This window comes from Alligator sinensis, unplaced genomic scaffold (genome assembly GCF_000455745.1).
Source record: "Alligator sinensis unplaced genomic scaffold, ASM45574v1 scaffold957_1, whole genome shotgun sequence".
Taxonomy (NCBI): domain Eukaryota; kingdom Metazoa; phylum Chordata; order Crocodylia; family Alligatoridae; genus Alligator; species Alligator sinensis.
In genome coordinates, this window is record NW_005842039.1 from 219442 (window position 1) to 245692 (window position 26251).

Below are 26251 nucleotides of genomic sequence, written 5' to 3' on the forward strand. Positions count from 1 at the left end.
GAGAATCGCTAATCTAAGGCCTCCCCCTCAGTCTTAGCTTCTATAAAGATGCAATTCAGTGTGCTGTTAACTGTGATTTGGATGGTGTAAGCTGACATAAAGTGAGAGGTTTATTCTAGATGGGCTTTCTAATCAAACTTAGGGCACAGGCACACATTTGTGGGACCCAATCTATGACCCTGCAGCTTACTTTAAGCTGTTGTAATCATAGTTTGGGTCTCTGTTTGTGCATATGCTTTCTTGTGCCAGGAGTTGCATCAGGAACTCAATCTAAGTCTGGGTGAAGGGCAAGCAGGATTGGGGAGGAGGCTAGTGGGTCTGCAGAGGGATTTGACGGGTTGGGAAGGGGGGCTGGCAGATCTGCAAGGGGGGTTGGTGGGCCCGCAGGTGGGGTTGTCCATCTAGGGGAGAGGTGAGGGTTGGACAGCTAAAAATAGTCTCATTATGGTGGCACAGCGTAGGAAAAGTGCACTCCTAAGGCTGGGGCAAATGGTTACACTTTCCTAGCCCTGGGGCTGTGCACACATTCGGTTATATTGGGCCAGGTTTTAACGTAGTGTACCTCTACGTAGTGCACCTTCTTAGGTAAACTAAGTTAGAGTGGGCTCGCCATTTTTTGCCTTATCTAAACTCCATGAACATATGTACAGTTTGGCACTTAGATTGACCTAACCCTAGTTAGGTCAATCTAAGTGTAACATCTGCACATACTTTTAGTCCTTTAATGTCCCCCTGTAGCCATCTGCTACGTTACTTTGAAAAGTGGGATAAAAAAAATCAATATATAAGACCCTTTTTCTAATGGGAATGCCTTTTAATCCTACACCTGCCACTGGCTTTGTGGAGATGACAGTCATGTGGAAGTGATGTCACTTCAATCAATGACGGAGTGACCCAGATTGCTGCAACAATAGAGCAATAGAAAAACAAATGTTTTCAAATGTAATTTCCCACAATTAGACTGACAACCCTTAAAGCAAATTGGGAAGTAGCTTAGATCTTTGAGTGCCTTGGAGCTGAATTTTTGTTCTTTAGTCATTGATGTTACAGCATTATGGGTTTTTAAAAAATAAAATCCCTCCAATGTATGTCATTTCTGATTTGAAATAGATGAGCAGCTCTCTGATTTAGCAGTACCTTTAAACTTAATGTCACTGGGTCAATACACGTGTCAAAAACTGGAACATAAGTTTTTTGTAACCTGCTTAGGGGTACTTTGAATATTATGCTTATTTTGGAAAACAAACAGTGTACAATTACAATATGGGCAGTTATATTATGTGCCTGTGCAATGAAACAAAAATTTGGCATAGCATCGCTACAAGTTAGTTTTTTTCTTCCCTGTTATGATACCATTTTGTGAGCTTTACAAGATAGACAGTAATGACTGGCTCATCTGTCCCATTGGACATGGTCTGCTATAGGTGTTGCTGCTCTGAAGGCAATATGCCTGCATACATATTTATATCCTTTAGTGGTGCAATAGGGTAATGTTGTGCTGTCATATGGATTAAACATCAGTAGTTGAGGTAGATTCAGATACTTAGAGATGCCTGCTTCCATGTTTGCAGATGACACTAAGCTGTGCGGAGTAGTAGATACACTGGAGGGTAGGGCTAGGATTCAGAGACACCTAGACAAATTGGAGGATTGGACCAAAAGGAATCTCTTGAGGTTCAACAAGGACAAGTGCAAAGTCTTGCACTTAGGATGGAACAATCCCATGCACTGCTACAGGCTGGGGACTGACTGTCTGGGCAGCAGTTATGCAGAAAAGGACCTGGGGGTTACAGTGGACAGTAAGCTGAATATGAGCTAGCAGTGTGCCCTTGTTGCCAAGAAGGCTAACGGCATACTGGGCTGGTGTGTTGCCAGTAGATCAAGTGAAGTAATTATTCTCCTCTATTCAGCACTGGTGAGGCCACATCTGGAATATTGTGTTCAGTTTTGGCTCCCCCTGCAACACACACATACCACTACAGAAAGGATGTAGACAAATTGGAGAGAGGAGGACAGTGGAGGGTGGCAAAAATGGCAAGGGGGCTGGTGGACATGACTTACGAGGAAAGACTGAGGGAACTGGGCTGATTGAGTCTAGAAGAGGAGACTGAAGGGGGATTTAATAGCAGCCTTCAACTCTGTGAAGGAGGGTTCAAAAGAGGATGGAGCTAGACTGTTCTCAGTGGTGGCAGATGACAGAACAAGGAGCAATGGTGTCAAGTTGCAGCAAGGGAAGTGTAGGTTCGATATTAGGAAGAATTTTCTCACTAGGAGGGTAGTAAAATACTGGAACCACGTAACCCAGAGAGGTGGTGGGAGCTCCATCCTGGGCAGTTTTTAAGATCTGGCTAGACAAAGCTTTGGCTGGGATGATCTAGTTGGGGATGGTCCTGCTTTGAGCAGGGGATTGGACTAGATGACCTCCTTGAGGTCCCTTCCTATCCTAACTTTCTATGATTCTATGTAAAATTACACCTTAAAGCCTCCTGGCCTAAGACCAACCAATGGGAGTCCTCTTTTCATTTCATTCCCAAAGAAGAAAATCAAACAAAAGGAACTGCCCTAAATTCATGATTAGCACACTGCACAAACAAAGATGATACCCTAAAATCAAATACAAGGAAAAGGGATCATAACACATGCAGAAAGATGCTACAGCTGTATTCTGGCATCTATCCTTTACATTCCAGTTACACAGGCCCTCAGGGCACTTGCACATAAGCGGGGAGCCTGCTCCAACACACTGGAAATCCAGCACGTCAGAGCAGACTCGAGTCTGCTGGAGCACGTAAATTGATGCGCTCTGACAGCCTCTCCCATCATGTGTATCAGCGGCGCAGTGTGCCTCTGTGCTGAGAAAATGGCAGTGGTGTGCTTTGAACTAAAACACGTTTCATGTGCTTTAGTTCAGAGTGCACTGCCGCCATTTTCTCAGTGCGGAGGTGCACTGCAGTCCTGATGCACATAACATGCAGGCTCTTTTAATTAGTGCGGCTCACTAATAAAAAACATCTGGCACTGCATCGGGAACACATGTAAAAATGCCCTCAGTGGTTAAGGCCCTCCCATCTTTTCATGGATGGTTGCCTTCTCTAGTGTATCCAGCCACAGTTATGATAATGGTATGCATCTTTGACCATAGGCTTTTCTTTCACTTTTCTATTATTTATAAAAAATAGTTTGTTCATTTTCAGGAACTTTTAATTTTATGAACAATCGGTGGGACAATTTAGTAATGTCATATGTCATAAACTCAGTAGCAAAGCCTTGAGTGCTTTCTACTTGTAGGTTTAGTAACTGTGTCTGCTACCTGGTGTTCAAAATAGCTAACGCATCTCTTTAGTTTCCATGTCTGACTGAGTCCAGGTAGAGATTCCCGATCCAAATAAACATGAAACACAAACAGTAATCCTATCCAGACCATGTAATCATCTGGTCTGAAAGTTACCATACTGAACAGTTTCCTGGTCAGCTTTGAAACTGTGTTTGTCACAATAGCTACTAACAAAGAAGAATCTGGCAAAAATAAATTTCCACATTGACTAGACTTGAGTATATTCCACTAATCCAGTTTCACAATAGCAGTATGCCCAAACTATACATTGTTCCACAAAATACTAGGTACTTGGGTGATGGAGCAATAAGTGATTCAGGTTCCAAATTAAAACACAGTGGGTGTGTTTACATGTGCACATGCGGCAGGGTGGGTTTCCCCTAGAATAAATGTCTCCAGAGTCAACCCACCCCAGGCAAGTGTCTACACGAGCTGGGATGCAGGAGCAGATTTGCTGTTCCTGGCCTCCCACCCCCTCCAGCTGTGCACCAATCCCCTGCAGCAGCCAAAGGGAGCTCTAGGCTCCCCTGAATGCTAGCGCAGGGGCTGGCATGGAGCATGGGGCTAGGAAACAGCTGTCCCCTGGCAGCAGCTGGGAGATTGCTACCTGCTACTGGAGTGGGCTCCACCGCCCAGGCAGGGACAATGTCTCTCTGCCCCAGCAGCAGGGAGCACCCGGCCCCAGCATCCCAATCAGGGGGAGGGGGCTTGGAAAGAGCTTCAGGGGAAGGGCAAATCCCAGCCCCCTTCCCCGGTCTGCCAGTGGGGCAGCTAGTAGCGAGCCCCAAGCTGGGCAGGAATTCCCCACCCCGCTGGGGGCTCACTGCTAGCTGCCCCATTGGCAGATGAGGCAGGGGGATGGGTGCTGCTCTCTCCTGCAGCTCTTTCCAAGCCCTGTGCCTCAATCACCCCATCAGGGCATGGGGCTGGGACCTGCCTCTGACCAGGAGAGGTCCCGGTCAGCTCTGGGCTGTGGGGAGAAAGCCTACAAATGCACCTCGGAGCTGGCTGGGGGATGCCTGAAATGAGATGGTACCCAGCCACCTCCAGGCTGCATGTGCAGACTTCTTCGTTTAAGCCAGGGCTGGCCAGAAATTGTCCTGGTCAGGGCCAGGTCCCAGCCAGCTCCAGGCTGGTTGTACAACTCTCCTCATTCAGGGAGTCACGCGAAGATTGTTCCCAGGCCCCGCTCCATGATGGTGGAGGTGGGCTGAGAACAATCTCCCCAGCCTGTTCCCAGCCCTGGCTCTGTGATTATGGACCTCAGCAGCACATAACATTATGTTGAGCACCTATATTAAATTTGCCACTTGTGTGCATTAAATCAATCAGGACAATCTTTTCCTAGTTCTAAAACATCCATTTATGTCAGAGGTGGGAAGGTAGCCATCAGGGTGAAGTGATGGTGAAAAGATTAAAGTTCTTACAATGTAAGACCCAGTTTATATTATGCTATGTGCAGTACAATTTTGAAGATTATTGATAGAGGTCCAGCATTTAATGAACAGTAGAATTCATAATTGTTTTTAGTGGTTTTTAAGAAAGACTGACTTAATAAATGATTCATTAGGGTGATAAAAGGTTGAGCAAAGTACTGGTTCCAGCTTTAAGCAGTAAAAATTCCTTGGCTTCTGTGAAGATATAAATGCCCGCTTGAGAACCCCTATATTTTTGTCTGCTAATTGCCCTCTGCTACTTTTATGGACAAATAGTTATAACTGGAATTGTGAGGAGAGGGGATGACAGAGGAAAAGGATCCTTTTGTGAATGGTTTCCACGTGTGGCTCAGACTTGTATATGCCAGACAAATTATCCTTTCCCCTTCAACATTTTTAAAAAGGTTTTGGGTGCTTGTATAAACTCATGGCAAATGCGTCGTACCATTAAAGACAGCATGTTAAAGGTGGTATAGCAACATGCTGTCTTTAATGGTGCAGAAATCATGTTTGCCAATACTCTATACTAGTTTTATATATATATATATATATATATATATATATATATGCATGTATGTCTGTAATTTTGGTATAAATGTCCTCCTACCTTTAATCTTCTGGTTGTTTAGTACTCAGTAACATGAATAAAGCAAACAAAAAAATTATAACATAGGCATCTTGGGGCTAAAGCCAACCACAGGAATGTCTACCTCTTTCTCTCCAAGAAGAAAAGCAAACAAAACAAAACACCCTAAATCCATGATTAGTATACTCCAGAAACAAAGATGGCACCCTAAAATCAAATATAAAGAAAAGGGCTTGTAACATATCCAGAAGGTACTACAACTGTATTCTGGCACCTGTCTGTTATATTCTAGTTATTTAGGCCCTCACTGCCTCCCATCTTTTCATGGATGGTTACCTTCTCTAGTAAATCCAGCCATAGCTACTGTAATGGTATATATCTACCTAGGTGCATGTCTGGCTATCAACAGCACATCGTTTGTGGTCCTTCAGATAGACTGAGCATGTGTACATTAAGTAATAACAGACACTAATTTAATGCGCCATGATCGGTGCTATTGCACATTAATGCAGAAGAATGCTCTTTAAGTGACATTAATGCACATTAGACTAAATCTACTGCACATTAGCACAGTTTTTGCCAGCCATGCTAATGTGCAGTAGAGTCAGTCTTCTGTGCATTAAACGTGTCATGTAGATGCACCCACTGGCACTCAGTTCCTTACCTCACTAATCATGAATAGCAGACTACTGAATGTAACTTTATTTCATAAGATGCAGTTTATCAGCAGTGCTCCTGAAACATTCTTCTTGTGCTCACAGGTGTATTGACTGAATCAGAGTTAACAGTTTCATTATGTTAAATTGAACTTGTTGGGTTTTTTTAATCCAGCAAGTTGCTGACTCCTGCTGTTTCAGAATTTGCAACCTTTTGAAGAGACAGCTGGATTAATACATTATTGAATATTTTAGAATCCTTTAATGCTGAATTCACAGAATTGTTCAAACACTACTTAAAAATTACAAAGTTTTGTATAGTGTTTTGCTCCAAAGTTCCCAAGGGCAGTTTCAGTCCTGATGCCAGTAAAACATTACATATGTTCTGAGAAGACTATAAATAACAACAGTAAAGCAATGAATTTAATTTGATATGATGTTATTGATGAGATGGTAAAGGAGACCATATTTTACAACAGCAACAAGCATATAGTATTCTTTGTGGTTCAGGGGATCTGGCTAAGAATGGCACAGCAAAAAATAGATTTTTGGGACTATCTGCATTAAAGGAATGGATGCTTCCAAAACCTTTTAACCATCCTGAAATGGGAAGGTTATCACCATTTTCTATTATTAATAATATAATTGCTTTCAATAATCATATTAATGATCATTAATAATTCTTCAAATGCACAAAGAAAGCATACAAGCAATGGAAGAATGGGCAGGTCACCAAGGAAGTTTACTAGGAAATAGCATAAACTGGCAGGAACAAAATCAGGAAGGCAAAGATAGCGCATGAGCTGCACCTGGTGAAGGAGGTTAAGGACAACAAGAAGAGGTTCTGTAAGTATACTGGCCTCAAAAGAAGGACCAAGGAAGCTGTGGGTCCACTGTTAACAAGCCAGGGGAAACTCTTAGCAGAAGATGCAAAGATGGCAGAACTAATCAGCAGCTACTTTGCCTCAGTCTTCATAAAAAAAATTAAGCTGCAGTCAGATACCTAATAAGGATTATTTTGTTAAGGAAGAGGGCGAGCTGAGGAAGGAGACAACAAAAAAGAGAGAGAGCTTTTGATGAGTCTGAATGAATTCAAGTCAGCAGGCCTGGGTACTTCATCCCAGGGTACCGAAGGACCTGAAAGACAAGATCTCAGAGCCCTTGGCAATGATCTTCATGAAGTTGTGGGAGATCGGTCCAGTACCAGATGACTGGAAGAGGGCCAATGTAATGCCTTTCTTTAAAAAGGCAAAAAGGGGGACCCAGAGATCTGCAGACTGGTTAGCCTCACCTCAATACCCGAGAAGTTACTGGAGCAAGTTTGTGGATGACACAAAACTAGGAGGGTTTGTGAACATGCTGGAGGATGCAAGCACAGTTCAGAAGGATCTTAACAGATTGGAAAGCTGGGCTGGTGCTAACAGGATGAAGTTCAATGAGGACAAATGCAAAGTGCTACACCTGGGGAAGAATAAACACAAATATAAAATGGGGGACACCTGGCTGGATGTCAACTCTATGGAAAAGAATTTGTGAGTCTTGATAGATCACAGACTAAATATGATTCTGCAGTGTGATGCAGCTGCACAAAAGCAGTTTTGAGCTACATCAGTAGAAGCATTAGATGCAGGACACAGGAGATAATAGTGCCTCTCTACTCGGCACTGGTTAAGCCTCACCCAGAGTACTTTGTGCAGTTCTGGGCTCCACATTTTTAAAAGGATGTGGAAAAGTTAAAGAGGGTCCAGACATGAACGATGCATGCCCTTGGTGGCTGGGGGGTCACAGTGGCGGCAGGAGCATGGCGGTGGTGGTGGGAGCGCAGCGGTGGTAAGGTGGGAGCTACTGCAAACACTGCCAGCACTGTCAGTGGCGGAGGGTTGGGAGTGCTGACCAGGCAGTGGTGACCACCCACAGATGCCGCCAGCAGTCTCGGTGGTGGCCAGTGGCCATCTCTGACCGCCTGCAGACAGCAGGCGGGGGTGTCGGCGGCAGGGGTGGTGAGCAACGGGTGGCAACTTTTCATAGAGGGTGCACTGCCATGCTCAGGGGGTGCACGCGCACTTGCATGCACCCCCTACACGTTGCCAGTGGTCCAGGACAGGGCAAGAAAGATGATCAGGAGCTTGAAAGGCAAGTCATATGAGAAGAGTCTGAAGAAGCTAGGCATGTCAAGGTTGTGGAAAAGGCACTTTAAAGGGGATGTGATAGCAGTCTTCAAATACTTGAAGGGCTGCCATAGAGAAGAGGGAAAGCAACTTTCTCTCTTGCTGCAGAGAGGAGGACATGGGCTAATGGCTTGAAGTTGCAGCAGAGTAAGATTAGATTGAATATCTGGAAAAACTTCTTCCCAAGTAGAATAGAGAGACAGTGGAATAGACTGACTAGGGAAGTTGTGGCTTCTTCATCCCTGGAGGTGGTCAAGTAGAGGCTGGACAGCCACTGGTCAGGAATGATCTAGGCATAGCTGTGCCTATGTTCTACCGTGGGTATTTCCCATGCTGCTGAGCTTTGCTGGTTGCCCCAACCTCTCCTTTCTGCTATACATGTCAGGGTGTTTTTAAGCTTTCCTCAGTCACTGGTTGTTGGCTACAGCCAAGGTTGGGGATTGTGAGTGGGGTATGCCAACCCCAATGTTGGGACCATAACCAGAGGTTCCTAGCTAGAGGGCCTTCCCCTCTGCTCAGGGCCAGACCGATTGCTGTATTTGGGGTCAGGAAGGAATTTAGTTACATTGGAATGGACTGCAGGATTTTGTCTTCCTCTGAAGCAGTGGGCGTGGCCGTCTGCCTGGGATCTCTTGAGCATATATTGACAACCTTTTATAGAAGCCGGACATTGGTTATCATGGTTCCCCTGCTTTCCCTGTGGCAGGTTAGGGTGTTAGGTCTGTATTGTGTCAGGGTTGATGGTAGTTGAGATTATGGATTGTATAAAATGATTTGGACAGGGATCATCCTGCCTCAGGCAGGGGTTTGGACTAGATAAGCTCTGGAGGTCCCTTCCAGCCCTACTTTTCTGTGATTCTATGAAATCCTACTACTATTTTGTGTTAAGAAATGTTTGTAAGAGCTGTTCCAAGTATGAAAATGGTCACTTTTTTTTTTACTTGTTTTCTTTCTATGGCTTTCCTCCTGATCTTGAGTTTGGCATCTCCTTTTTAAGCAATAGTAATTTAAACATAAAAGCCTGGCTGCTTTGTTTTTCCATCCTTCCCCCTTTGTACTGCTAACGTCTACCATGCCCACTGCTATATCAAGTCAGACCTGTCCAGAGTGACTATCCTTTCTCTTAGCCAGTAAAAAAATTTGCCACAGAGAGAGAATCAGTCAAGCTGGTAGGAAGGAAAGAGAGTAACTGGAAAATGTCTGTCTTCAGTTCCCTGTATCCCCCTGATAATATGACCTTTTTATTTTTGGGTAACATCTGAGAAAGTACTGTAGCCTATGAAAGCTCATACCTCTCTGAGTGAGTTAGTTCGGGGGTGGCCATCCTGTGGCATGAATGCCACAGGGGGCACAGGCAGCTTCACTGTGTGGCACATGGCAAATTGAGGAGGGAGCAAGGAGCACAGCCACAGATAGTGCAGGGAGCAGAAAGTAAAATAGCAGATCAGGCAAGGAAACAGGAAGCAAAGCAGCAGATCAGGCAGGGGAAGGGGATCGGAGCAACACTTGGGGAGCACATGTGGCTGATTTGTGGTATTCCTGCCAGCAAGGTTGGCCTCACTGAATTAATCTATAAAATACCACCCTGCCCTGCCTTCTGCTCTTGGTTATAGGAGATAGAAAAGAAGATGGCAGAGTGTATAGTGGAAAGAACAGAATGAAAAGAAGTTTATAGTGCAATGGTTGCTCTATCTTTGATTTTTTTATCTCTGATATAAAATGTGGCATCCCTATTCACTATACAGATTGGCATTGCATAATACTTGGGATGCTTGACTTTCTTGAGAGTTAGAATGGGAACTCACACATACTGCTATTAGATGACCTAGTTCAAGAGTGACTGAGTTTTTAACCAGGGGCACAGGAGCAAATTCTGTTTCACCTATTAAATATCTCAGGCTGCTTACTGATGTTAAAAAAACAAAGCAAAAACCATGATTTACCAGAAGAAATAGTCTGTTAGTTGGACCCAGCTCCATGGTGTCTGTATAGATTGGGCACTTCAGCGGGGTTTTTGATGCTTTTATCTAATAGCTGATTTTAAAAAAAACACCAAAAAAGCTCCACTAAAGCTCCTGATCTATACAGTACAGATGTTGGATGATCTGGGTCCAATTAATGCAGTGTCTCGTCCAGGCATGCTGCAGGAACTCGCCGGGTTTAGATGAAGGAGTTGGGTTTTTGTTTTTTTAAATGTCTGTAAGCAGCCTAAGAGAACTAAGGCACCTAAGAATGATTCTTTCACCCTGTTCAAGTCCTAAAAATCTAGTAACTCATCTTCTTTTGTAACTCTGTCACCTTACCCTTAAATTGAGGCACAAAAAACAATGTGTAGGGAGAGATCTTTGTAGAGGGAGAGCTTTAATGTGTTACATTTTGTGAAACGTAGATGAGGCCCTAATATCTTGGTGAGCTGTAAATGCAGTGTTTAAAATTGTTCAGAGCTTAGAAGCAGCTGATCTGGTGCTTTCCCCTGGTTGTACAAAGTTGCTTCTTATATCAGGTAGATTTTCTGCTGTTTCCATGATGTTATTATATGTATTGTTTTTCTTTTGTAGGCATTTGGACAATCATTTTCAATCCACCGCAAAGTGGCCGAAGATGGTGAAACACGTGAAGAGACTCTCTTGCAGGAATCTGCATCTAAGGAAGCCTATTACCTAGGGAAGATCTTGGAGATGCAGAATGAGCTAAAACAGAGCAGAGCTGTGGTTACCAATGTTCAGGCAGAGAATGAGAGGCTTACAGCTATTGTCCAGGACCTGAAAGAGGTAAATCTGTGTGTGTGAGAGAGAGGTGAGAGAGAAGGATCAATTAGTTTAACAAATGACATGGCACTGAGTCATTAAAATAGCATAGAGCTTATAAATGTAGGAGTAATGCTCTATAACCAGTCCCAGTGACACCACACCCTGATGGGAAGTGGGATTTAGAAAATAAAAAGGAATCCTGTTGGAAAACTTGAGCATGAAGTAAAACCACTTTAGCCATTTATAATTTTAAAAGCACCGTAGGGCTTTCATTTTTACTGTACAGCCCATGCTGAGAGATTAACTTTATACATGTCCCTAATTCTTCACTGTCTCATGAATCCCTCTTCTCTCACCTCCTCTGTATTATTCAGCTGTTTCAGGATGGCTATGCCAATTAGAGCTTCCACTCATTTTCTGCTTACTCTAGTGTACAGGTTCGAGTTGAAAGACAGACTGGGGTGAGGAGGAACGAATGGACTTGCTAAGCTTGCAAACTCCAGTAGATAAAAGAAAACTGCAAATAATTAATTAGTCTAAGTCAGCTCAACCATTTTTCAAAACAGTGGACTGCCTATACACACGCTCAGAGATTTTAATTTGAGTGGTTCCTAGACAGCTGCTCTAATTAAAACAGCTCACTGTCACATGCAGTAAGCACCCCCAACATTTCAAAATGGCCGTGGGGGCACTTTAAAGCTCATTTCATAAGGTTTAAAGCACCTCTGAGCCCATTTTGAAATACAGGGGAGCTTAATACGTGTGACAGTGAAGCAACGCTGGATCTTTCTAATTAGAACACAGAGCAGACTCGATTAATTGAGTCTGCTCCAAAGTGTCCTAATTAGAATGTGAACAGGCATATTTATAGGCAGCCATGGTGCTCAAAGTACAGCCTGTGGGTCCACCTATGGCTCCCCATGGGTCTGGAAATTTGGCAAGGGTGCTGAGTGGTGGCAGTGTTGATTGCTGCAGCTCTGGGAGCCTCAAGGCAATTAATGTTTCCACGGCTCTCCTGCTGCTGGGCTGGCTGATATGGCTGTGCATACTAGATCGGGCTGATGCTTAGGAATGGTCCGCAGCCATACCCAGTGTGCAGGGTTGGGCTTAGTGCACAGCCCTGGACCTGGTACATGGGTTGAACCTGGCACATGGGCCCAAACTGGACATGCAGGGTTGGTTCATGGGTCAGATCCAGTGCATGAAGTCAGTCCACATACCAGATCTGGCCCATAGACTTGGCCCCAGGCACCAGATCCAGCCCGTAGACCGGCTGCACCCCACTCATCTGGCCCACATGCTAAAGAGGTCGAGCACTGCTGTACTAAAGGGAAGACCACCACACTAAATAGTGTACAACAACTGGAGTTAACTACACTGTCACAAAGTGCCCTCCATCAGGGGATGCTTGCTCTGGACCAATGCAGCCTTCCTAATCTTTGATAGTGTCCCTAAAGCCAGCCTAGGCAGCTCAGGATCCTTCCGTTGTGAGACCCCATCCTTTCAGTCCCTCCCCTCCCCTGGTTCTCCAAGGCCCTGACTCAAGGAGCAAATATCCAGTTCTGTTCCTGAGAGAGGGACTTTACCTGTAGGGTGGATGATTGGCTGGATTCCTATTGAAATGATTACTTTAATGCTCTTGGCATTTTATTATTATCAATGATGCTTAGGGTCTTAGATAGGAATATTATAACTTAATATTTTGATTAAATAGATTTGCAAATTATTATTTAAATCTAAATAAATTAACTATACATTCTGAAAAACAAGCACTTTCCTTCTCCCCACTTGATTCCTGTGCCAAGGAATTTTTGGAGGTTTTCATAATCTTGACATAATCTGAACCAGAAAATACATTGCTTTCATGAACTAGGACTATAACCCCAAGGAATCCATAACAACATTCACATAGTTGTGTATAGGGTTGCTGGCCCCTGTGGCCATGTACAGACATTCACTTTTTCCTGGGAGAGTCACTGCTGCCCCAGGAAAAACCACCAGTGCACAGCTATTCAGGATTTTTCTCTCAGAGTAAAAATAGCCACTCTAGGAGAAAAATAGCCTGTAAAGACTCCTGGGACAATTGCCCTTGGAAAAGCACGAATCTATATAACTTATCTTTCTGAGACATACCAAAGCACAGTCCTCCAGCATCCCAGGGTGCTTTGCTTCTGTTCCCTCTGGACTTTACTACTCCAGCTGAGCAGGGAACAAAACACACCCCCTTCACAATCCCACATTGTGCTGCAGGTCTGAATCAGCCAATCAGGGCTGACTATGCAACACTGCCATCTGTCATCAGGCAGACTGAGGGAGCCATGCTGAGATGTGTTCACAGAGTCCCCCTGGCTGTGCAACATTAGCACTGCATGTTCTCGGCTCTTCAAAATTCAACATGAAATATAAAAACTTTGCATTTTTAGGATCTTAAATTATATTTAATACCTTTGCATATCTGTAGTTAACAAACAACTCCATTAAAATTGTTATTACCATATTTACTCAAATCTAAGATAGCCCCAAATTTAAGATGATCCCAATTATTAGATTGCAGAGATGGAAAATTATAAATTTGTTTCAATTTTTCATGTCTAGATCTAGTTATTGGAGTGTCCTCTTAAATTCATTGCTCCCAAGCAAAGCAGTGGCTGGGGGAGAGTGGGGGGCAAGCAGTTTGCCCCATGCCCCTTGTTCACCCCTTGCTACTTGCCCGCTGTGCCTGCCCCCTGTTTTACTTTTATAGCTAATGGCCCTATCTCCACTGGGGGCATGGAACACATACCCAAGCTAGACAGTAGTGGTGGCTCTGGCTTCAACCTTCAGCCTTAGTCTGGGTTTGGGGCCAGAGCTGCAGCAGCTCCCCCTCTGCTCCAAGTGCCCTTCCCCCATGCTGTCCCCTGTTCTGTGGGTCCTTTTCCTGTGCTCTCCCTGCACTGAGTGCCCCTTCCCTGCACTCCACTTCCCCATGCCCTATGCGTCCCTTTGCACTCCTTCCTTGCACTCCCTTTCCCTGCGCTCTGTCCCCCTTTCCCTGTGCTCTTCCCTGTACCATCTGCCTTTTCCTCTGTGTTCCCCTTGCACCATGTGCCCTTTCCGTCTACCATCCCCCCCTCACTGCCTGCCCCTCGTTCCATGTGTCCCTCCGTGCTTTCCCCCCGTACACCAGGTGTCCCTTTCCCAACTCCCCCCCATGCATCTTTCCCCCCACAAACCTCCTGCTGCCCTTTCCACTGTGATCCCTCCACACCACACACCCTTCCCCCCTGTTCTCCCATGCGCCCCCTACCTGCCACATGAGCCACCCTAGCCCTGTCTGGAATCGCAGCAGCTGCTTCCCTGGCCTGCGCTCAATTCTAAGATGAACAGCCTCCCAGCCCCCCATGCTGAATGGGGAAAAAACCCCTCGTCTTATATTTTAATAAATACAGTGTATCATCCTAGTGCTGGAGCCATAAAAGAACTTAGGCACATAAGTGTCATGAAACTGCCACTGTAGGTGTCTAAAAGTAAAATAATCAGAAACCTTACTCAGCTGCCTCCTGAGTCCATAGGCTCCTAAATTTTTACCAGCAAAGGTCCTTAAGCACATAAAGATCTGCTTCTAGGTAGGCCTTAGTTGTGTCTTAGTTTTGACAGTGCTAAGTAGCTCAAGACCTAGCTCAGACCTAGCCCCATCAAGATCTGTCACCCTCTAATCTGTCTCACTTACAGGGCTTAATATACCAGGCATTTTCAGGACATGGTTGTTGGATTGGTCCTTTCCTTATGAAAGAGGAGGAGCAGTGACAATCATCTTTTATCCAGTAGTTCAGTATTCACAGTACTCATCCAGGACCTGGAGACCTCTATGTCTGAGAGAAAATGAATTAATATCTCCCACCTTTCAGGAGAGTGCATCACATGCATGCTACAGGGTGTTGTGAGGCGAGGGCTCTCTTGATCCTTTGAAACTGTTTCCCTTTGCATGGAATAATTAAAATACTCATTGAGTCAGAGAATGAAAGGGACCATGGATGTGGGAATGACTCTGTAGCCTTGTGGTTAGGACATTTGCTTGGAAAGAGGTAAACTGGTTCTTGCTCTGCTGTAATTAATTTTTTAATAAGAAATACTTAATAATTAGAACACAGACTGGGACCCAGGTGAGGTGCATTCTATAACCAGAATGCCTCATATATGCATGTCTCCCTCTCTGTTTTCTCTGCCTCCCTCAGGCAGAAGAAGGACTTGAAAGGTCTCCCATATTCTGTTGGAGTGCTCTACCCATTGAGCTATTAAATACAAGGAGGCATTGCTTGCTGCTTCAGCCTGTTTTGAACAAGTTGGTGGCTTGGGCACTTAACTTTAGGGAAAGATTCATGGCTGTGAAGCATGAGCTTAGGGAGGCACCTCTCTTGAGTCTTTATTCAGATGCCTAATTCTGAGAGTGAAGTGGTGTAAACCGGAGTGCTCTTGCAAGAAAAAAAGCCAACAGCTTACTGGGTTGTATTAACAGGAGTGTTACTATCAAATCAAGGGAAGTGATTCTTCTGCTCTGTTCAGCACTGGTGAGGCCACATCTGGAGTACTGTGTCCAGTCTTGGGCCCCTCACTTCAGGACGGATGTGGACAGATTGGAAAGAGTTCAACACAGAGTGATGAAAATAATTAGGGGCCTGGGAAGAAAGACTTATGAGGAAAGCCTGAAAGAACTACAGTTATTTAATATGGAGAAGAAAAGATTCCGGTGGGATTCAGTAACAGCTTTCAAATACCTGAAGGGTGATTATAGAGAGGCTGGAGGTGGGCTTTTCTTAATGATTGTAGGAGACAGGACTAGGAATAGTGGAAAAATTTAGGTTGGAGACTAGAAGGAACTTTTTGACTATGAGGGTGGCCAAACTTTGGAACAGGCTACCGCCAGTTATTCACTTAATTTCAGCCTGGTAAAGCTTCTACATGCAGCAATGCTGAGTATTGCAATGTATAATTCCTTAGGGGATCTTGAGCTGGTTCTTGGCTTAGCTATCTCTCTGATCCAAACTAGTGACCATTTTCTTAACTCTGCTTGCTTTACTACAGAATTTTTCTATATTCCAGCCATGAATTGCTGAATGGAAGGCTGCAGATAATTGCATTATCTCCTTACAAACATTACCTGTGTTACTTTTAAGGATGGCTTCATTTCAAAGAAGGAAAGAAATGCAGTGCTCTTGGCAGAACTCATACCAATGTCTTATAAAACTGGCATTTCTGACTTCTTGTTTCTGGTGGGTTATCGAGTTCAGAACATGCTGTATCTCTTGTTTGGTAGAAGTATGTTTACGGGCCATGATGGAGAATACATGACTTGTACATCTGGGGTCTACCAAACTTCCTTGAAGGGGTAGAAGTCTTGATATGTTATAAAGGAAGTATCTGAGCTATGATGCCTAGTTTCAGAGCTACCCAAATAATGACATTTTTGGTTTGATAATGAAATAGAAAATTTAAAAATTATTTCACATCAAGTTAAAAAATGGTAAAACCCAAAATAAAGCATTTCAGTTTATTTGATTTCTTATGCCTTTTACATTTAATTTTGAAATTAAAATGCCCTTTCAAAACAGAATATTAAAATGTTTCATTTAAAAAACATCAAGATGTTTCATTCCAGCTTGTCCAGAACACCAAGAAAATATTCTAAATGGTTTTTCTAAAGCTAGATGCCATTTCCAAATACCTTTAACCATGTTTTCAGCCAAAACTATTTGCTGAATTAAATTTGAATTTGTAAATAGTGTTTAGCTTCCTTGAGACCACCAAAAACTGTATTTATTTATTATTCACTGAGGTGGGGGTTTGGACTGGCTTTAGACAAATCAATATCTGTGGTCCATGGGCTCGTGTGAGGTGCTGGGAACCAGCAGGTTATGAGTTCAAGCCTCCTTACTGAGAGTGCAGGAACAAACCATCCTGATGTGCAGGAAGACTAGCTTGGTTTAGCGGTGAACTAAGTCAAAAAAGGAAGCTTATAAGAAGTGGAAACTTTGCCAAATAAATAGGGAGAAGTATAGAGCACTGCTCAGGTATATAGGGATGAAGTCAGGAAGGCTAAAGCACAACTGGAGTTGCAGCTACCAAGGAATGTGAAGGGTAACAAGAAGGGTTTCTACAAGTATGTCAGTAACAAGAGGAGGATCAGGGAAAGTGTGGGTCCCTGCCTGAATGGGGAAGGCAGCCTTATGACAGAGGATGCAGAAAAGGCTGAAGTGCTCACTGCCTTCTTTGTCTCAGTCTTCACAGGCAAGGTCAGCTCCCAGACTACTGTACTGGGAAGCACAATTTGAGGAGGAGGTGAGCAACGCTCAGTGGTGAAAGAACAGGTTAGGAGCTATTTAGAAAAGCTGGACATATACAAGTCCATGGGTCTGGATGTTGGCTGATGTGATTGCAGAGCCATTGGCCATCATCATTGAAAACTCATGGCGGCCAGGAGAGGTCCCAAATGGTTGGAAAATGGCAAACATAGTGCCCATATTTAAGAAGGAGAAAAAGGAGGATCCAGGGAGCTACAGACCAGTCAGACTCACTGCAGTCCCTGGAAAAATCATGGAGCACATCCTCAAGGAATCCATTTGTAAGTGCTTGGCGGAGAAAAGGGTGATTAGGAGCAATCAGCATGGATTCACCAAGGGAAGATCATGCTTGACCAACCTGATTGCCTTCTATGATGAGGTGATTGGCTGTGTAGATGTGGGGAGACCAGCGGATGTGATGGACCTTGATTTTGGGAAGGCTTTTGATATGGTCTCCCACAACGTTCTTGCAGGGAAGCTAAGGAAGTACAGGCCAGATGAATGGACTGTAAGGTGGATAGAAAACTGGTTGGAGCATTGGGTTCAGAGGGTAGTAATCAATGGCATGTGTCTAGCTGGCAAAGTGGAGTGCTGTGGGGGTTGGTCCTGGGGCTGATTGTGTTCATTGTCTTCATCAGCAACCTGAAAGATGGCATAGAGTGCCCCCTCAGCAAGTTTGCAGATGACACCAAGCTTGGCGGGGAGTATGCTGTAGATGCACTGGAGGGTAGGGCTAGGATTCAGAATGACCTAAACAAATTGGAGGATTGGGCCAAAAGGAATCTCATGAGGTTCAATAAGGACAAGTGCAAAGTCCTGCACTTGGGCCGAAACAATCGCATGCACCAATATAGGCTGGGGACTGACTGCCTGGGCAGCAGCTCTGCAGAAAAGGACCTAGGGGTTACAGTGGACAATAAACTGAATATGAGCCAACAGTTGCCCTTGTTGCCAGTAAGGCTAATGGCATACTGGGCTGCATTGTTAGGAGTGTTGCCAGCAAGCAGGTCAAGGGAAAGATTATTCCCCTCAATTCAGCATTGGTGATGCCACATCTGAAGTACTGTAGTCAGTTTTGAGCCCCCTACTACAGAAAGGATGTGGACAAATTGGAGAGAGTCCAGCGGAGGGCAACAAAAATGGTGAGGCGGATGGGGGACATGACTTATGAGGAAAGACTGAAGGAACTGGGTTTATTTAGTCTAGAAAAGAGGAGACAGAGAGGGGACTTAATAGCAGCCTTCAACTACCTGAAGTTGAAATAGATGGAGCTAGACTGTTCTGACACAGAAGTCATTATACCAGGGAGGAATTTATTCCAGTTTAGCTAGGCATGATCTCCCATATAAATGAACCAAGGAGCAAGGCCAGGGAGGCATCTTGTTTATTGAATAGTAGCTGAATAACCAACCTGAGTCTGAAGCTTTTCCTGTTTTTCAGTTTCTCTAAAATGGTAAAATTCCAAGAGAAAATATTGAAGCTATCTTGTTTCTTCTGCAGGCGCATCACATTTTAAAGTACTTTTAAGCTTGATGGGCTCCTTGGGGTCATGTCAGATTTGCTAGAAGTAGCTCATTCCTGCTGTTGATTTTTATTATTCAGTTGATTTGCACGGTGGGAATGCTTATCTCTGCAAGCAGCTGAAAGGATTTTCTTAAGGAGCCAATTACCAGACATCCTGGCTATGTGATCAAATTACCTTAGTTGTGTCTACATAATTATAGCACCTATATTAGACATTTGCTTACCAAAGAAATTCAGTACTTGGGATTCTGTCTTGCAATCTTATTTTCATTAGGTCATTGAAAGGATTTCTATAGGTTGTCTCATTCACAAACGTAAAGTAATGACACCAGGACTACTGCCACATAGATTTTCAGTTTTGTATGCAAAGTTATGTCTCTCTTATCCCAAAGGCTTTCAAAGGCTGCACTAATTTTAGTGATTCTGTTGGAGACTTCATTACTGATGTGAATGTCACACACGAGTGAGACCCCAATAGATGAATTAATCTGCAGCTTGAATGACATGTCTTCTCATGGTGACAGTTGATGGTATATAAGTTTTATCAGGAGCAATCTGATACACAGCTTTAGTCTTAATGGTTAAGTACCAACAGTCAAAAAGCCCAAGGCTGAATCAATTCAATCTTTGCAAGTTAATCTAAACTGCATAGACTGAACCAATAAGCAAGTGAACAGACATTCACTTTTGATTCCAGAAGCGCAGCCACATGCCTGCAGTGGCCCAGGACAAAAGCCAGTGGGCGCTAGAGCATACCTCCCTGCTTGGTTGGAGCAGACAGCTTAGGCCAAGGCTAGCCCGCCCATCCTGCAAGAGGGGAGGGAAGGGGGGTTGTAGGGGAGATGCAAAACATCCTGGGAGGCTGGAGGACTGTGAGCTAGTTGAATCTGGGACAGAAGTTCAATAAACTGATTTAACCTTAATCAGTGAAGTCTGATACTACATCTATCCAGGTTTCTCTTAAACTGGTTTTGGCCATTTTGAAAGTGGTTTATGTGCACTGAACTTCTGTTGGGTTACAATTTTGAACTGATTTCCAATCACTTATGTGTAATGTCTGTCCCTAGCCATCAAGGCGACCAATCTGTCCAAAATGTGAGCATCTAGCTTCAAAGGGATCTGTACTAATTTGCATATCATCTGGGGAATGAGCAACTAAGGCATTCATCAGCAAACAGAAGTTCATAGACAACTTCCTCACGCATCATTATTTTTTACTGACAGTTGTCTGGGATTAAATAGGTATTGATCAATTCTGAATTTAATATAAATACAATACAATTGTATCAAATCCTAATCCATATATTGAGATCACAAAAAGCAACCAGAAGCATAATAGCAAATGAAATACTAAACAATGTGGATGCAAAAACATTGCCTTGTTTTTACATCCTTTATTAGTGAAAACAGATTAGAGAAACTCCCAGCTTTCACTGCATTTCCCAACTTGCCATCATGAAATTGTCTAATCAGAACAATGATAAACCAATAGAGGTGCAAAACTGTAGAGATCTTCTGCTTTGCTGTTTGCTGACAAAGCTGCTTGTTAGTGCTGACCTGTTTTGCCTAGCAGTATTTTCTTGTGCATTGTGGTGTTTAGATATTTATATGTATTGAATGGTTTCCCTAGTCTTGTGTAATCACCTTTTCTGTCCTCCATGTGCTTGCCAAAAAAAAACAACCTATAGTTGCACTACCTGGGAAATTTTACTGTTCTTCATGTCACTGACTGCTAGATTGCTGCTCAGAATGTGAAAATAAGCTATGCTACTAAGGAACATTCCCTATCTATTATGGAAGGAGCACTGATTGCAGGCAGCAGAAATTTTCTGAATCTGGTTATGAATCAGTTTGTTTAAATTACTGTTGAATGAACTTATTAAATACTAGATCAGATGAAGAAATAATTGTAAGGCAGCCAGTCATCATCATTCCCAACTCATTTGTCATACTAAAGTTGTCCTACGGTTCTAAATGGTTTTGTGCATTCTCAAGTGAATCACTCAACACTTGTATGTGAAACCAAATTAGGGCCATAGTGCATTAGCTTTAACATTCACTGAAATTTTGTTTATAATCTTATGGATGTTTATAATTTTTGCCACACTTTCAAGCAAGGTCATGCCTCTCAGGGCTCTCTGCTGTAAGTGCAGTGCCATCTGAAGGTGACAGGACAGAAGCAATTGAAAATTTGAGTTGAATATACTTTTTTTTTTTTCAGAGCAATTTTAACCCAACTCTGTTGCTGTAGAACTCAAACATACCCACAGCCTAACAAAAACACTTTGGTCGGTGTTGTTTCCTGTTTAATGAGCCTGGAACAATGACTTAGGATACACATTTCTGATGTGACACATAAATGACACTGTTTTCCTCTGACAACGTTCAGACATTTAGCTCCGCTATGAATAAAAAGGCTTTAAACAATGGACAGTGAGGAGGTCAGTCAAAGGTTAGGCAGGATAATGGAGCTTCACTAAGAGAACATGGTATAGTTCCAGTGTGTGCCTTGTTTTAATTTCTCAAATTACATCTTTTCCTTACCAGAAAGGGACTTTTACGACCCCCAACACGAATAGACTGCAGTTCTTGCATTGATTAACCGAAGCAGGAGTTTACTGACAAAAAGGTACCTACAGAAACCACTGAGAATGATTAGCCCTATTTGTATGGTAGTAAGAGTTAGAAACCCCTGCTGAGCTAAGGGCCGGTTGTGCTAAGCATTTTGAGCACATAATAAGAGAGCTCAGTGAAGAGCTCATAGTCTAAGTAGGCAAGCAGACAAAGAGTCAGAGGCTAAACAAAGACACAGCAAAATGGGCTAAAAAGATTTGTCCAAGATCACAAAGTAGGTTGGTGTCAGATCCAGGAAGACAACCCAGGTCTCCTCCTTCACTGGTCTGTGTTGCCTCCAACCCATAAAAAGTGTTAATATCTATGTTTATCACTGGATCTGTTCCCCCTGGTATATAAGAGTCGGACTAGTCCTTATTCATAGATGAGGAAACCCCAATGGGAAGCATCTGTGCTGATTCAGTCTTTTTATGTATTGATTTGTTGGTTAAGAATAACTTCTATTCTTAGTCTTAGCCATTCTAAGTCCGTTCAGGTGGTGTGAGAAGCTGAATCAATTGTTGGCTGTAGGTTTGCTATTAAATGCTGAGCAGGCTGTTCTAAGAACCTTTGTAGTGTCATCTGAATTCTTCAGGCACAGCAGGCCAGGTTCTGTGCTGACCCGCACTCTGGTTTGCACAGAGTTGAGCCAAAAAGAGAAAATTTTCCAGTGCGTCTCACAGGCTGAGGCTTCAGTCTGCTTAAGTTATTATGGTAGCATTTGTTGCTCAAAAGAAAACATCAGCTAATGTCAGAATCAGTTAACGTGAGTGGATAAGCAGACAGAGCCAGTCTCATTGACATGTGGCATTGGTAATAATTTCTTGAAATATTTAAAGAAAGGAAATTTATTGTTGTCCTTGGTTTAACAAATTTCCTTTGAGCCATGTTGGCAGATATCCAGATATCCTGAGCAGTTTTCTCCAGAAAGGTGTTAGCATTGCCTGGAGCAGTTGGTGGTGTTGAGCAGTTGGGTGCTAGAACATGCCTTGCAGTCTTACCATATTTTCTGCTTTTGGGGCTTCCTTCCATCACAGAACAGCGCGAGATCTCAAAGCTAAGGTGTTCCCAGTAATCACTATGCAAGCAGTGCAGTCGTGATAGTGACAAGGCCCACATGGGTCTTTTCTCCTGGCGACCTCCGACCATATTGTGGTTCTATCTGATTTCACATTTGGCTGTTCTTATGTTCACTAAGTAAGGATGTAGCACTGCCAGTCTTCCCATTCTGTTGTCTGCCTCAGCCATTTTGGATTCAGATCATATTGTCCTCTTTGTTTTAAAGCAAGCTATGGACAAATAAGTTTTGTGAAGGCTTTCTGCATGGCACTCCACTACCCAGACTATGGCTTCCTAAAGAAGATTTTTGGTGGATCAAAAATACTTAAGGTTTGACATTTTTCATGATTGAAACAGTATGTAACTGACTTAACCTGTGGTCTCAAGGGGCATTTGTACATGTGCTCTGGGGGTGGGGTGCTTTAATTAGAGCAGCTCCCAGAGCCTCTCTAATTAAAGTGCCCACCAAGTCTCATGTATCAGCATCCCCACGCTTCAAAATGGTGGCAGGGGTGCTTTAATTAAAGCTCATTGAACAAGCTTTTGTTAAGACTCCCCTGCTGCCATTTTGAAGTGTGGGGACGCTGATACATGAGACGTAGAGGCTGGCTGGAGCTTACTAATTAGCACACTCCAGCAGACTTGATTAATTGCTCTGATGGAGCAACCTCCTCGCACCTATACAGGCACCCATGGATTTAGTGATTCAAATGAGTTCCGTGTAACGAAACCAGAAGATTCACAGTCTCTTTCAAGCAGGGACCATCCTTTTATTCTGTGACTAATCTAATAGAGCATGAAGTACAGCCACAGTACAAATAATAAATGGCAGCCAAACACTAATATCATACCTCTGTAGTATTGTCTAGTTGTTTCGTATAGACTTCAGAATATCTGCAGCCCGATTTGTTCAATAATCAGCTTTCTTTGAAATGTCTTGTCTCTCTTCTCCTTTAACAATAGCAACTTGATTCACCAGAGTCCCTTGTGATAGCGAGCTCCGTAAGTTATAAAAGTGTCTTGCAAGTGCCATGGAGAAGAGCATTCATTATGTTCTGACTCAAGAATGGGAACTCTTGTTAGGTGAACTGAGGCTGAGGTGAAGCTTAATCTATTGTGACTGAGATACTAGAGAAAGAGTTCATCAAGGTAATAATTTTTGCCCAAAAATAAAACAAGCAGAACCATACCAATGAAACCTTCAGAGAAGTAGAGAAGGGAGCATGTTTTGGATGTATTTGGTCTGTATTATGTCTTTATTTTTTAGGCACAGTTCCTTATTGAATTCAAAGGGGCCCTTAACTTAGAAAATGATTGACTGTTCTTGGAAACCAGAGATACCTATATGATGGCAATGTTGTGCCATTGCTGGGTACTGTCCTCCAGAGAGAAGATTCTCTCACTCAATTCCCTCTTCTGACTGAAACCCCAAAACTCATTATAATTTGGCACTACAGTGAAATTACTTAAGTTCTTGACGCTCATCACAAGCTCTAATTGTATCTTCTGTGGCAAACACTTCTCAAGGGGAAGAATGTAAGAGGAAGATGGCATGAAGGTGAATAGTGACAAACTTAAAGAATCCATTCAGATGACATTTTTGCCTTATTACTATATATGAGACAAACTGTTTATTTTTAGGCATTCTCTGTAGTCAGTGCCAGTCAGCATCCAGGAAGACGGCACCGAGTCAATCTGAGGTCAGACAGTGTTATCACTCTTTCATTGTCATGGTCAAATCCACTTTTAAGCTTCAGGATTGAGAGAAATGCACTTTTGTTGGCAAATGCTGTAGATGTGTACGTGCAGATGCTCATACATAATTACAACTTGGCAGCTTCTGTAACATTCTTTCATAAAACGTGTGTGTTTTCTTTACGTAAAGTCTTCCTGTTCCTCCCCCACGGCATGTTATAGTAGCAATTCAGCCAACACTTTTCTGCTGTCCTTGAAGACAGCATAATAGATTCTTTTTAAATGTCAATGGAAAGGACTCAGAATGACTGTGCTAACCACCCTGGCTTTCGAAGTATATATAAATAAAGAGTGCATCTGAAATGACAAACATGTCAGCTTTCTAGTGAGATGGGTTTAAAGGTGGGCTATTATTCCCTATCAATGTTTCAGGCATGCCTATGAAGATGGGATAGCAGATTAGTAATGTGAATTCTGTGAGTTATGGCCCTGTGCTGTATTGCCTTCAACCTACTATGCAGTAACTCACAGACTACATTTTTATTTGCTTTCTCTGATAGCTTATTCTCATGAGAGGAGTGGGAACAAGAGCAGGAACTAGCAGAACACTAATCTGGCCTTAAAGCAAAGTCTGTATTGTAAATAAATTAATACTTCTTTGATTACAATTTCAGGATCCAAATTCTGGTCAGCATGGGGAAATGGAGTAACACTTCCAGAAACAGATTCTAAAGCAGCCTTAATATGTCCAGATATGAAATCGGTCAGCCAAGCAAAACAAGGGGGCAAAGATGAGAATAGTCAAAATTAAAACTTTCTTGGCAGGGGGTCCTTTTTCTCTTCTGTTTCTGAAGAGTCAAGTGTAGTTGTGGTTATGAATTTAGGAATATATTGAAGATGAAATCAGGCTTTTGGTTATCTGTCAGCACCAAGACCCTCCTAATTCAGCTTGACCCTCCTAATTCACCTTGATTCTACTCCTGCCACACACACACACACACACACACACACACACACACACTTTTACAATGTGCCTGGAAGTTATCAAATATGGTCCCCGTCAGAATAAAGCATCAAATCTACTCATCCTTTTGTAAGAATGGAGCTAAAGCATGTAGGAAATCTCAGAAAGCAGTGGGTGGTCCCATTAACTATGCCATTAAGCATGTTCTTACATGTCTCGCTGAATCACTGCCTAAAAGCTGAAAGCATACCCCAGTTTGATTTTTCCTCTGTTTATTTTTATTTTTTTGTAATACTTCTAATAAATGTGTGGGGCAATTCTAGTCAAACAGGTAAGGAATTAAGATTTTTGCTTCTCAAAAGATTAATTTGTTTAATTACAGCAAAAACCTGCCTTTGGTCCACACTTGATTATACCTCTGCAGATTGTTTTTGTTTTGTTAACTATAAGAGATAGATAATTGGTATTGTTGCTTTTGCCCTCTCTGTATAAAACCTACACTCCTCATTAAGTAGATTGGATATAAATGAACTAAATGATTTAGACATTCTCTTGATGTATGAAGGGGATCTCCTGGTCCATTGAGTTTCTGGTACAGAGGTTTTTGATAACTTATTCTCTGTTTTATCCCATATAAACATTTTTAGAAGTTCATAGAAGCTAACTACAAAGTAATTATGCAGAAATCATTATGAATTACTATTTCTCCTCAGTTGAGTAGGTAGGTCTTTTTATAAAGTCTGTCCTGGTAGGTGGAGTTCTGTATCAGAGTGGCAATTTTATTTAAAAATAAATCATCCTATATACTATAAATGAAATCAAACCTTAAATTACAGCAAGAATCTAAAAATCCTATGATCCTGTTGTTCTGTTTGAATTTCTATTAACTTTTCCACAAACAAATGAAAAAAAGGCCGTAAATGTTTTGCATTTTTAAACTGACAAGGTTTCAGCTCAATGGGAAAGAAAAAGAACATAATTAATTAGAACCCTACTTGGGCCTGGAAACCTAAAATAATGAATCAACAGCTCTAGCACTGTTTCTGCTTATGAAATCCTCCATTTAGAAAGTTATCAATAGCAATACATATGCCTTGTGTCACTGTCAGATTTAATCGAGGGCAGCCACATCACCTGCGTCCTGCTGAC

General features: G+C 42.8%; 1 protein-coding gene across 10 annotated transcripts in view; it reads left to right on the forward strand.

Annotated features, from left to right (window-relative positions):
• The window catches only part of BICD1 (BICD cargo adaptor 1), a 273364-nt gene that overhangs the window by 122849 nt on the left and 124264 nt on the right, over positions 1 to 26251 (forward strand). For 9 of the 10 annotated variants that reach the window (XM_014519403.2, XM_006022501.3, XM_025202870.1 and 6 more), the window contains exon 2: positions 10739 to 10951. In XM_014519403.2, coding sequence (XP_014374889.1) covers positions 10739 to 10951 — 213 coding nt within the window. Of the gene's footprint in view, positions 1 to 10395; positions 10449 to 10738; positions 10952 to 26251 lie in introns of those variants that run through there. The other variant, XM_025202871.1, reaches the window with a different exon arrangement.